General features: G+C 49.1%; 1 protein-coding gene across 2 annotated transcripts in view; it reads right to left on the reverse strand.

The window, feature by feature from the left end:
• Positions 1–599: 599 nt before the first annotated feature.
• LOC118215657 (CD82 antigen-like) overlaps positions 600–12880 on the reverse strand; it is a 26029-nt gene continuing 13748 nt past the window's right edge. For both annotated transcript variants that reach the window (XM_035396579.1, XM_035396580.1), the window contains exons 4-9: positions 9371–9495; positions 7587–7661; positions 6199–6297; positions 3560–3733; positions 3337–3420; positions 600–733 (exon numbers count right to left, since the gene is read on the reverse strand). In XM_035396579.1, the coding sequence (XP_035252470.1) occupies positions 656–733; positions 3337–3420; positions 3560–3733; positions 6199–6297; positions 7587–7661; positions 9371–9495 (635 nt within the window). In that variant the 3' untranslated portion in view covers positions 600–655. The remainder of the gene's footprint in view (positions 734–3336; positions 3421–3559; positions 3734–6198; positions 6298–7586; positions 7662–9370; positions 9496–12880) is intronic.

Below are 12880 nucleotides of genomic sequence, written 5' to 3' on the forward strand. Positions count from 1 at the left end.
CATCGTTGATCAACAGCTCATAACTCTTTGTGAAAGTACTCTCTCTCTTTCTCTCTCTCTCGGGAAACCTGGACCTGACTAATAATAACAAGAAGCGCTGAAACTGAAAATAGAAACCAAACTCTCAACATCTAGTGTGTTTCAAATATAAACAAACAAAAAAAACAGTAAGTGGAAATAAGTGAAGTTCTGGAAATAAGTGAAGAACTTGCTTGGCTGACGCTCCTGAACTCTCCCTCCCCCCCTCTCTCTGTCAGGGTCTGTGAAAGTCCTGTGAGGCCCAGCACTGGAAGGAGCTTTCAGAGAGAGAGTACAGAAGCTTTCACAGAGAGATCCCAGAAGGTTTCACAGAGAGAATTACAAACGCTTTCACAGAGAGATCACAGAAGCTTACACAGAGAGAATTACAGAAGGTTTCACAGAGAGAATTACAGGAGCTTTCACAGAGAGAATTACAGAAGGTTTCACAGAGAGAATTACAGGAGCTTTCACAGAGAGAATTACAGAAGCTTTCACAGACAGATTACAAGCTTGTGTGCTGGGAGTCAAGCCAGAGAGAGTGAGGGTGAATGATTTGGCAAAGAGTGTGCTGTTTGTGCGTGCGTGCGTGCGTGTGTGTGTGTGTGCGTGTCTGTGTCTACGTGAGTTGGGCTCCTCAGTATTTGGGCACTTTGGTGTAGTCCTCCTGGTGGATACTCTTGCACAGGCACACGGCTAAAATGATCCCCAGCAGCTGCAAAGAAAACAACACTGATCACAACACACCCGCGGCTCTACACAACACACCCAGGGCACTACACAACACAACACACCCAGAGCACTACAGAACATAACACACCCTGTGCACTACACAACACACCCAGGGCACTACACAACACACCCAGAGCACTACACAACACATCCAGGGCACTACACAACATATGCAGTACACTATACAACACACCCAGAGCACTATACAACACACCCTGTGCACTACACAACACACCCAGAGCACTACACAACACACCCTGTGCACTACACAGCACACCCAGAGCACTACACAACATAACACACCCTGTGCACTACACAACACACCCAGGGCACTACACAACACAACACACCCAGAGCACTACAGAACATAACACACCCTGTGCACTACACAACACACCCTGTGCACTAAATAGCATACCAGAGCACTACACAACACACCCTGTGCACTACACAACACACCCAGGGCACTACACAACACACCCAGAGCACTACACAACACACCCTGTGCACTACACAACATAACACACCCTGTGCACTACACAACACAACACACCCTGTGCACTACACAACATAACACACCCTGTGCACTACACAACATAACACACCCTGTGCACTACACAACACACCCAGGGCACTACACAACACAACACACCCAGAGCACTACAGAACATAACACACCCTGTGCACTACACAACACACCCTGTGCACTACACAACACACCCAGAGCACTACACAACACACCCAGAGCACTACACAACATAACACACCCTGTGCACTACACAACATAACACACCCTGTGCACTACACAACACACCCAGGGCACTACACAACACAACACACCCAGAGCACTACAGAACATAACACACCCTGTGCACTACACAACACACCCTGTGCACTACACAACAAAACACACCCAGAGCACTACAGAACATAACACACCCTGTGCACTACACAACACACCCAGAGCACTACACAAAACATCCAGGGCACTACACAACATATGCAGTACACTATACAACACACCCAGAGCACTACACAACACACCCTGTGCACTACACAACACACCCAGAGCACTACACAACACACCCTGTGCACTACACAGCACACCCAGAGCACTACACAACATAACACACCCTGTGCACTACACAACACACCCAGAGCACTACACAACACAACACACCCAGGGCACTACACAACACATCCTGTGCACTGAATAGCATACCAGAGCACTACACAACACACACTGTGCACTACACAACACACCCAGGGCACTACACAACACATCCTGTGCACTGAATAGCATACCAGAGCACTACACAACACACACTGTGCACTACACAACACACCCAGGGCACTACACAACACACCCAGAGCACTGAAGAACACACCCTGTGCACTACACAACACACCCAGAGCACTACACAACACACCCTGTGCACTACACAACACACCAAGAGCACTACACAACACAACACACCCAGAGCACAACACACCCTATGCACTACACAACACACCCAGGGCACTACACAACATATGCAGTACAACACTGGCTTTAACACACCCAAGCTAGAAAATAATTCCAAGAACACAACAACCATTCCAAAGAGAACTATACTGTAAAGAACAGTGAAGAGATTTCTACAAAGTTTTGTCAGCGTCATAAAAAAACCTTGAATCTCCAGCCTTTCAGGAAATGAGGAAAAACTGTTCTATTATTACTTCACATAACACCATTTTAATCACATGGTGTTTTGATGATTAAACTTTTCTGCCCACAGAAAGAAACACTGACAGAAAGGATGACGCAAACTTCATTCATGAGTCACGACACAGAAATGGTAAAAACAGAGAACAGTTTAGTTTTTTCTATGATGCTGACAGCTGTGCTCTTTCTCGCTTTAAACCCCTCTTTACACCGCAGTGCACAGCCGAGCTAGCGTTCGTTAACACACAGCCGAGCTAGCGTTCGTCAGCGCACAGCCGAGCTAGCGCTCGTTAACGCACAGCCGAGCTAGCGCTCGTTAGTGCACAGCCGGGCTAGCGCTCGTTAGCACACAGCCGGGCTAGCGCTCGTTAGCGCACAGCCGAGCTATCGCTCGTTAGCGCACAGCCGAGCTAGCGCTCGTTAGCGCACAGCCGAGCTAGCGCTCGTTAGCGCACAGCCGAGCTATCGCTCGTTAGCGCACAGCCGAGCTAGCGCTCGTTAGCACACAGTCGAGCTAACGCTCGTACGCACACAGCCGAGCTAGCACTCGTTAGCACACAGCCGAGCTAGCACTCATTAGCACACAGCCCCTGGGACATTCTCACAGCGTTACTGAACATATAATTTACCACACACCACATGGAGAAGAGTTTAGAAACAGCAAAAAACCAGAAAGTCATGGCCTAAATATTAGCCTCTGCCTTTCCGTAGAGGGGGGACACAAAATGGAGATGAGAGCTCAGAGAAGTCCCAGTGCAGGGGGGGGGATGGGCACAGCATGTGGGGCCGTCTAGGATTTATGTAGCAGTGGGGGGGATGGGACGGAGGGGGGCATGCAAGCATCCCAAAAACTTGGGCTCGTAGCACGTTAGCGGGAATACCTCAATGACGGCCACTCCGATGGAGATTCCCAGGATGACTCCTGAGTTGCTGAGGATCCAGTTTTCCACTTTCACCATGCAGCCCTGTGGAAGTGAGAGGAGGGGGGGGGGGTTAATTAGGGGAGGGGGGTGGGGCCAGAGAGGTGAATCCCCAAAGCCAGAACACAGGCACAGAGAAACGTTTGAGGTGAGGATCGGGGGGGGCGAGGATGCGGGACGGTACCGAGGTGTAGACGGGCCATCCGAGGGACAGGGCGTTGCAGAACCCGCTCTCCTGGAGGGGGTCTGCAGCGAGGGAGGCGTTCCTGCAGGAGCAGGGGTACAGGGACATGGAGCTGTTCTTAATCCGGGTGTTCTCAGTCCAGTTACCCTGGTCAATCCACCCACAGCAGTTGACCTGATTAGAGAGAGAGAGTGAGACACCACATATCCCATCACATACCTCACATCACACTACATACCACATACTACACACTACATACAGTACCACATACTACATATAATTTATCATATACCACACACACACACATTACACACTACATACCACATACTACACACGACATACAGTACCACATACTACATACTACATATCATTTATCACATACCGCACACACATTACACACTACATACCACATACTACACACTACATACAGTACCACATACTACATATAATTTATCACATACCACACACACACATTACACACTACATACCATACTACACACTACATACAGTACACCACATACTACATACTACATATCATTTATCACATACCACACACACATTACACACTACATACCACATACCATTTATCACATACCACACACACATTACACACTACATACCACATACTACACACTACATACCACACATCGCATACTACATACCACACACTACATATCATTTACCACACACCACATATCACATACTACATATCACATATCAGATATCACATGCCCTCAGATAAAACAAGACAATATGAGAGGAAGGGGGGAAAGAGAGACAGAAGAGCAAGAAAGAGAGGGAGGGAGCCTGAGAAAGAGTTGCAAAGAGGGGAAAGAGGGAGTGAGACAGAGGAAGAGTGGGAGGGAGGGGAGAGAGAGACAGGGAGGGAAGGAAAGCACCATATGGCTATGAAGGGGGCAGAGGGAGGGAACAAGAAAAAAGGACAAGAGAAAAAGACAAGAAAGAGAAAACGAGAAAAAGAAAGAGTGAGGGGAAGTGAGAAAGAGAAGTGGTGGGGGGAGGTGGCAAGAGAGAGTGAGGGAGAGAGACAGAGGAAGAGGGAGAGAGAGAGAGGGGGTGAGGGAGGGAGGGAGGGAGGGGGAGAGAGGGACAAAGGAAGAGGGAAAGAGGGGGAGAGAGAGAGAGGGAGGGAGGGGGAGAGAGGTCAAGAACCAGACAGCAGAAGAGGAAGGATAGAGGGAGAGAGGAAGTTTAGACAGAAAAAACACACATTAACTCAGAAACACAACCAGTGGAAATGTCACAGCTCAGTGAATGTGAAAAGTGAGCTTTCACTGAGTCCGTGCTTGCATGCATGCATGTGTGAATGTGTGAGTCTGTGAGTGTGCGCGTGTCTTTGTGTATGCGCATGTGTGTGTGTGTGTGTGTGTGTGTGTGTGTGTATGCGCATGTGTGTGTGTGTGTGTGTGTTCACTGTCAGGCTCCCTTCAGCAGAAATCCCAGATGTGACTGAAATGTGAACGCTACTGAAACGAAGAGCATCAGCTGGGTTTTCTGTTGCGAGGTCACGTCTCTCACACCTGGCAACGCCACGGGTTTGACTCCGCCCACCCCATTACTCCCGAGCTCTTACACCGCACCTCGCACGCTAACACAGGAAACTGACTCGACCGGCTTCTTTCTACACCTACAGAACGACCCCGTGACCCTGCGAAGGAAGCTGTCATAACAGGTCATTTTCGCACTCTCGCTTTCAACACAAAAATACGTATGTTAGTGATGACATCGGAACAGAACGACGCTCACAACTATCCATCATTATTATTATTATTGCGGTCGTTGTCAGTACTATTTATCATTATTATAATTGTTCATGTAATTGTTATTGTTCTAGTTGCCATTGTTGTTGTAATTATTGCTGCTGTAGTTATTATTGTAGTTGTAATAGTTATTATTGTTGTAGTAGCTGTAATAGTTCTTACTGCTGTAGTAGTTATTGTTGTAGTTGATGTTACTGCCATTGTAGATGTTGTTATTATTGTTGTAGTTGTCGTTCATTGTTGCAGTTGTTGTTGTAGTTGTGGTTATTACTGTCGTTGTTATTATAGTGAAGGGAATGAGGGAGGGGAGATGGATAGATAGATAGATAGATAGACAGACAGATAGAGATGGATAGAGGAGTGCAGGTAATACTCGGTGTGAAACGGCAGCGTTCTCAGGGACTGAAGCCTCTCCCCTCCCTGTGGTCGGCCATGTCAGGACCTGCACCCTAACGCCAGAGTCAGGGCACGGCTCGGCTGTCACGGGTTGGCATGCACCAACACGCGTGTCTGGGCATTCTACCCTGCTACAGAGCCCGATTACCTCATTACGGGATTTAAATATAAATAAAGACACTGCTGTGAGTTCAGACTCGGGGGGGGGGGGGGGGGGATCCGAATGGCGGTTAAACGGCCTGGCGGTATGCCTCCTGTCCTGGCAGCGTGAGTTATTGGGCGGTTGGGTAGTATTATGGGTAAGGAACCTGAAGGTCATAGGTTCAATTCCCAGGCAGGACACTGCCGTTGTGCCCTTGAGAGCAAGCTACTTAACCTGCATTGTGTCAGTGTATATCCAGCTGTGTAAATTGATGCAAATGTAAATGCTGTGTAGCAGGTTGCGTAGGCGGTGCGGCTCACCGTTCTCTGGATGTAGTCCCAGGCCAGCTCCCTGGTCGTGTTCCCCCCGCTGTACTCCACGATGATCTTGTTCACGATGCCCGCCATCTCAGTCTTCAGCTGAAAAAAATAATAAAATATTGTAAAAAAAAAAAAAAACCATAAAAATAAATCTATATGCAATAAATCTCTATAATATCGGTGATAAATAAATCCACAGTATATGAACAAAAACAGTCATCTTTTAAATCACTGAATCCTGCTCCGGTTTCCGTTGGTTACACACAAATCCGCTGGGTTGAGTGGGAGGCAGAGTCTGTGTGGGGGCGGACCGACTCCTCGGACTGTACTTCACATTTAGCCACGTTTCACAACCCAATAAACGCCATTAAAAACCAAGCATACAGCACTCAAATCAGCCAATCAGAGGAAACGCAATTTAAAACCGGGCATCCAGTTCTGAAATCAGCCAATCGGAGGAAATGCAATCTAAACCCTGGCATACAGCTCTCAATTAGCCAATCAGAAGAAATCGCCTTCGACTGAATGCGGTTCAAGAGAACATCGTGTCCTGCTTGCCAAAGTGAACCTCTCCCCTAGAGCGTTCGCGACTTGTACCCTCCAGCGCTGTCAGAGGTCAGAGGAGGACGGCGGGGCGCTGTTATTTTTAAAAACGTGAGTTTTCACGCACCGCGGCAGTTTTGGCTTTGCGCCTATTTCGTCAGTTGGGGAAGTGAAATGAAGCGATGCCGATTCGGCGAATGAGATTCTTTTGACGAGTGCGGTTAGCTGTTCTGTTTTTTCACCCCAAGGCAGCAGGAAATGAAATAAAATTAAAGCCGGCAGCTGGACCGGAGACTTCCCCTGAGGAGCCAGCTGGCAATGAGGTGATTGGCTAATGCATGGGGCATAGGTGCAGGTGATTGGCTAATGCAGGGGCATAGGTGCAGGTGATTGGCTAATGGGGGGCATAGGTGCAGGTGATTGGCTAATGGCAGGGGCACCAGTGGTCATGACTGGCTGAGAGCAGAAAACAGAACCTGTGCGTGGTGGGGGGGGGGGGTTGGGGGTGAAGGGGGTTGGGGGTGGAGGGAGTGGTATAGCAGGTGTAACCTGACCCAGTCCCAGGCCCAATGAAGCGTATGGACTCTGTTTAGAGTCGAGGCACGAACCCATGACGTCACGAGGAGATTCACGTCACTCTCGCCCCTCACAGGTGAACCACAGCAGGGCCCACCGTAGACAGCGAGCTCCCCCTCACCCCCCACCCCCAGGGAAAATAAACAGGGTCTAGAACCCCGCCCAAGACCCCTTTTCCTTGCATTCCACTCCAGATGCTTCACACACAGTGATTTCCACACCCTCGAGGAAGGAGTTGGGGGGGGGGGGGGGCAGGGGGGGTCACTCACCAGGTCCTTCTGGAAGTAGATGAGCGCGGCGGCCGTCACCTGGGAGACGAGGATCAGCAGGAGGCAGATGAAGTACTGCGAAAAGAGAGGATCATGGGATAAGTCAGCCGCTTACGTCATTAAGCCTGTCTTCCTCGCTTATGACATCACAGATTCCTGACAGGCCGTCTCTCGCTAATGACATCACAGAATTTCGAGAGGCCCCAGACAGCCATCTCCACGTGGTTGACAACGAAACCTCTGCCTTCCCACAATCTAAGCTGAAACGATTCAACTTAATTAATCTTCTGAACATTCACAAATGGGTCTGACCAAGTACAACAACCATGGAAACTGCAATACAGCACCAGAACTCCCTGTTACCGGGCAGAACTTCCTCTGGTAAAGAATAATCAGAACCTCCGGGAAGCAGGGAGGACAGAAGGGCAGCAGGAGCTGCTGTGTCTGGGTGTGTCGAAGAATCGAAAATAAAACTTTCTCCACTACAAACCATTACCACCCGCTGCGTCTCCACAGCGACCACACCACACCACAACACCCACCTGGGTACACACTGTTATCTCACCTTCACTTTCATTTTCACTCTTAGTTCACAGTAAACTACGCCACACTACTGTGCCTCCACATGAGATAATGATAATGACAACTTATTTCATGCAGGTTACCCAATGTTTCCTCATTGTCCATGATAATGAATAGAACTCTCTGTACTGGGGGGGGGGGGGGGGGGCAGGGGGGTGGGGCCCATTCACACGACAGGATATGACACAACTTGACTGTCTCACTGACATTTCATCCAGTAACCCCTGAACAAGTTCCCCAATTATACACCGGACATACCCCCTCTGTCAGTTACCCCATCGGACCAGTCCTGACAAGGATGACGCATGTCACTCAACCAAAGCAATTTTACATGAACTGATGAACGTCTTTTCTACTTATGTTGCCCAATGGACTGGCGACCAGCCAATGATGTATTCCTGCCGCTTGCTCACTGCTCACTGGATAGACGGATGGATGGATGGATGGATGTATTTTACTATGGAGCGAAGCAGTGCCTCAGTGTCCGACTGAGCCTGGAGGCGTCTCCTTCACAACGGAATTCGGGCCCATCCTCTGCGTCCAATCGGGACAGAGGGAACCACCTCACCCCACTGGCCCAGTTTGTGTAAACGCAGAACACTGCACGATTTCTCAGCCAAAATTCTGTGGTCCCCATCTTGTAGCCAAATCCAGCTGAGAATAAACAGCCCCCCTGTGTCCTGTCAGGAACCGTCCAGTCTGCCTCTCAGTACAGACATTCTTTTACCCCCCCCCCCCCCAACCCCCAACCCCCAACCCCCCTTGGAGAATTTGGGATTTACCAACAACCCTTCACTGTCTTTGGGGAAATGAAAAGGGGTTTATAAACATAATCTATCATTATTACAGTCAGAGGCGGGACTCAGAGACTGAAAATTATCAGGGGTTTTCCTCTCCAGCGGTTTGGGAACAAAGGGTCAAAATTAGTTTTCATATTTCTACATTTTCCATGGAAAATGAAACCCCTTGTTTTAGGAACCTGGACCAGGACTACCGCTAACAGACCCAGGCCTGTCAGACACCACAGACCCGGGGACGAGGCCCCCAGACGAGGCCCCTTGGACAAGGTCCCCTGGACGAGGCCCCCCGGACAAGGTCCCCTGGACGAGGCCCCCCAGATGAGCCCCCCGGACGAGGCCCCCAGATGAGCCCCCCGGACGAGGCCCCCAGATGAGCCCCCCGGACGAGGCCCCCGGACTCACCAGGCCTAGCAGGCAGCGGATCTCGTAGACGGCGCCGACGCAGCCCAGGAAGCCCATGAGCATGGTCATGGAGCCCACGGCGATCAGGATGTACGACCCCACCTTCAGCGTGTAGGAAGACTCCTCTGTGACAAACACAGAACACACACACAGGAAGGGGGGGGAGGGTCACACAGACGCCCCACACGAACAGGAAGCGGTCACTGAGAAACGCTGACGTGGCCAGCCAGGGGGTCAGTAACATAAACGCGTAAAAACACACAGAAACGTAAAAACACGTCTCAATGGCGCCTCGCGTGTTGAACACTGCTCCAGTGCTGGATCGGACAGAATCAGCCTGTGCCAAACTGGAAATGGCACTCTGGAGATGGCCTGGACAGGGCCTCCCTGGTAAGTGTGCGTGTGTGTGCGCGTGTGTGAGAGAGAGTTTGTGTGTGTCGGGGGCAGATCCAAACATTCCGTCCTCTGAAAAAAATCTCTTTCTGCCCTTCATCTCAGTAGATACATTTATACATAATGTAGGTGTAAGGAGACAAACACACACGGACACACACAGACAGACAGACACAGACACACACATACATGCAGTCTTGCTCACACAGGTATCAGGAGTCTAACTTTGGAGCGTTCATTGCACAAATGTCTCGTGGCTCTTCATCGACGACAAATTTACACCCCGCGTTTTCATTTTTAACTTCTGCAGAGTAATTTTTAATTTCTGCAGAGCAGACTACGCACTTCTGCTAGCGCCGAGCGCACTGCTGTCGTGCGAGCACGCTTGACTAGGGAAGCACGAAGAGACGCAGACAGGAAGGAAGCATGCTATGTCTCAACAAGCACTTCCATTTAACAATTTGCATCACCTTCGTGCCACTGCGACAGTCTGTTTCCGAGCGTCACCGCTCCAGTTATACACAGTGAAATAGCCTGTTTAACGCCCCTGTTATACACAGTGAAACAGCCTGTTTAACGCTCCTGTTATACACAGTGAAACAGCCTGTTTAACGCTCCCGTTATACACAGTGAAATAGCCTGTTTAACGCCCCTGTTATACATAGTGAAACAGCCTGTTTAACGCTCCTGTTATACACAGTGAAACAGCCTGTTTAACGCTCCTGTTATACACAGTGAAACAGCCTGTTTAACGCCCCTGTTATACACAGTGAAACAGCCTGTTTAACGCTCCTGTTATACACAGTGAAACAGCCTGTTTAACGCTCCTGTTATACACAGTGAAACAGCCTGTTTAACGCTCCTGTTATACATAGTGAAACAGTCTGTTTAACGCCCCTGTTATACACAGTGAAATAGCCTGTTTAACGCCCCTGTTACACACAGTGAAACAGCCTGTTTAACGCTCCTGTTATACATAGTGAAACAGTCTGTTTAACGCTCCAGTTACACAGTGAAACAGCCTGTTTAACGCCCCTGTTATACACAGTGAAATAGCCTGTTTAACACCCCTGTTATGCTAAACTATAGCCATTTACTCAGAATTGAGACCCTCTAGACCAGTGGTTCTTAACCTGGGTTCGGTCGAACCCTAGGGGTTCGGTGAGTCGGTCTCAGGGGTTCGGTGGAGCCTCCGCCGCAGAGGTCCACCCCTCAGTCTAGTCTGCAGTTAGTGGGCAGTAGGGTTCGGTGAATGAGCATATGAAACTGGTGGGGTTCGGTGCCTCCAACAAGGTTAAGAACCACTGCTCTAGACTAATGATGCCACACTAAACACTATACCCTCATATTCATCATGCTATTAATAGCACTATATCCACTGCTATAACTCTCTCTGGACATGTCCATATACCTTGTAGGTCTGCGTGCTGACACGATCGGTTGGGAAACTCTGCATGTGGGTGGCAGTGCAGTATAATGGATAAGGAGCTGGTCTTGTAACCTAAAGGTCACGGGTTTGATTCCTGGGAAGGACACTGCCGTTGTAGCCTTGAGCCAAGGTACTTACTGTAACCTGCATCGCTTCAGTGTATATCCAGCTGTATAAACGGATGCGACGCAAATGCTATGTAAAAGTCGCTGTGGATAAGAGGGTCTTCCTAAATGCCTGCGATATTTTATTGGCCTTTGCCAAATGTTTTTGTTAGCGCTTCGTACGAGCAACGGCTAAGTGGCTAAATGGTGGCATGACGAAAGCTTGTATTGATGATTGTTTTTCAGTTTTGTGAATTAAACATTGTTTTACGGTCTCTCAACCCTCGTAGGCACAACATTCATTTTTTAGGATAATTATCCGGCACTATGTAGTTACTGTATCATTAGGGCTGTTTTTTTAGCTTTATATGTACTTACTGTAATTATGGCTGTTGATCTGGTTGCAACTGTAATAAGTGTTTAATGTACTGAGTCATATTTGTTTTGCAACTTACTTTGGAGCATCCGCCAGGTAAACTAAGTCATGAATTACGTCTTAAAATAAGTCATAAAACATGAATTACATGAACTCCCTCTTAACACATTTAATATCAAAGCGGTTATGACTGGTTGTGTGTTTGGGTTCCCCACAGAACGCCACACATCTCACATGACAAAATGTGTTTCCTTTTTCCATCTCCTCAGGAAACCTGTCCTCACGTTACATTACATTTATTTGGCAGACGCTTTTATCCAAAACGACGTACAAAAAGTGCACACCGAAGGTCACCGGAACAACTACAAAACACAGGTCTGATAAGGTACCAATGCTCATTCTGTACAAACGCTAGTCGTGCTCCAGTTGCATTGAGCGGAGACTCTGCCCCGCCTCCTGGAGCCGCGATCCTGTTTCGATTGGCTCGAGTGCAGCTCGGTGCGCCTTGGCGGTGGAACCTGGTTGCGTTCCCGTGGCAACTCCCGCCGAGAGTTCTACTGTATCGCCCGCTCGAGATTCCGCAGATGCCTGCGTTCCGCTGGGGTTCGACGGGGGAGCCAATCGCGGCTCTCCGTTCCCGCCTTTCATCCCCACTCCCCTTTATACGGGCTCGCACGAGAGGTCTGCGTTTATAGGCTGACAGGGGCATGTTTTCGCACGTTCCCGAAGCGAACTTGTTTTCAACCGCAGGGACAGCGGGAGAGATAAAACAACGGCAGAAACGAACGTCGGGCCAAGTGAGACAACCCGAGTATTTAAAACCAAAGTTTCAAACCAAAGAGGTCGTGGAAATGCTCGCTACACAGATGGGTGTCCAGTGGGGAGGGACGAACAGGAAGTTAGAAGCGGGGTAGGGCTGGGGCTCTGGGGTCAGGGATTTTAAAACAAAACAAATATCTCCATTCATTCATTGTCCAGATCTTCTGAAAAGGCCTGCAGCTGTAGATACAGATATATATATATAATAATAGCCTGCACTGAGGAAACCGGGGGTGTTGTGTGTGTGTGTGTGTGTGTGTGCATGTGTGTGTGTGTGTGTGTGTGTGTGTGGGGCGGAGGGGGGGGGGGGGGGGGACTGAATAACCACAGAGTTTCTGCATGAATGATGCTTTCTGTAGCAAACTTCAGAAGGAGGAGGAGAAGCAGGA

The sequence above is a fragment of the Anguilla anguilla genome, chromosome 16, assembly GCF_013347855.1.
Source record: "Anguilla anguilla isolate fAngAng1 chromosome 16, fAngAng1.pri, whole genome shotgun sequence".
In the NCBI taxonomy this organism is placed as follows: Eukaryota; Metazoa; Chordata; class Actinopteri; order Anguilliformes; family Anguillidae; genus Anguilla; species Anguilla anguilla.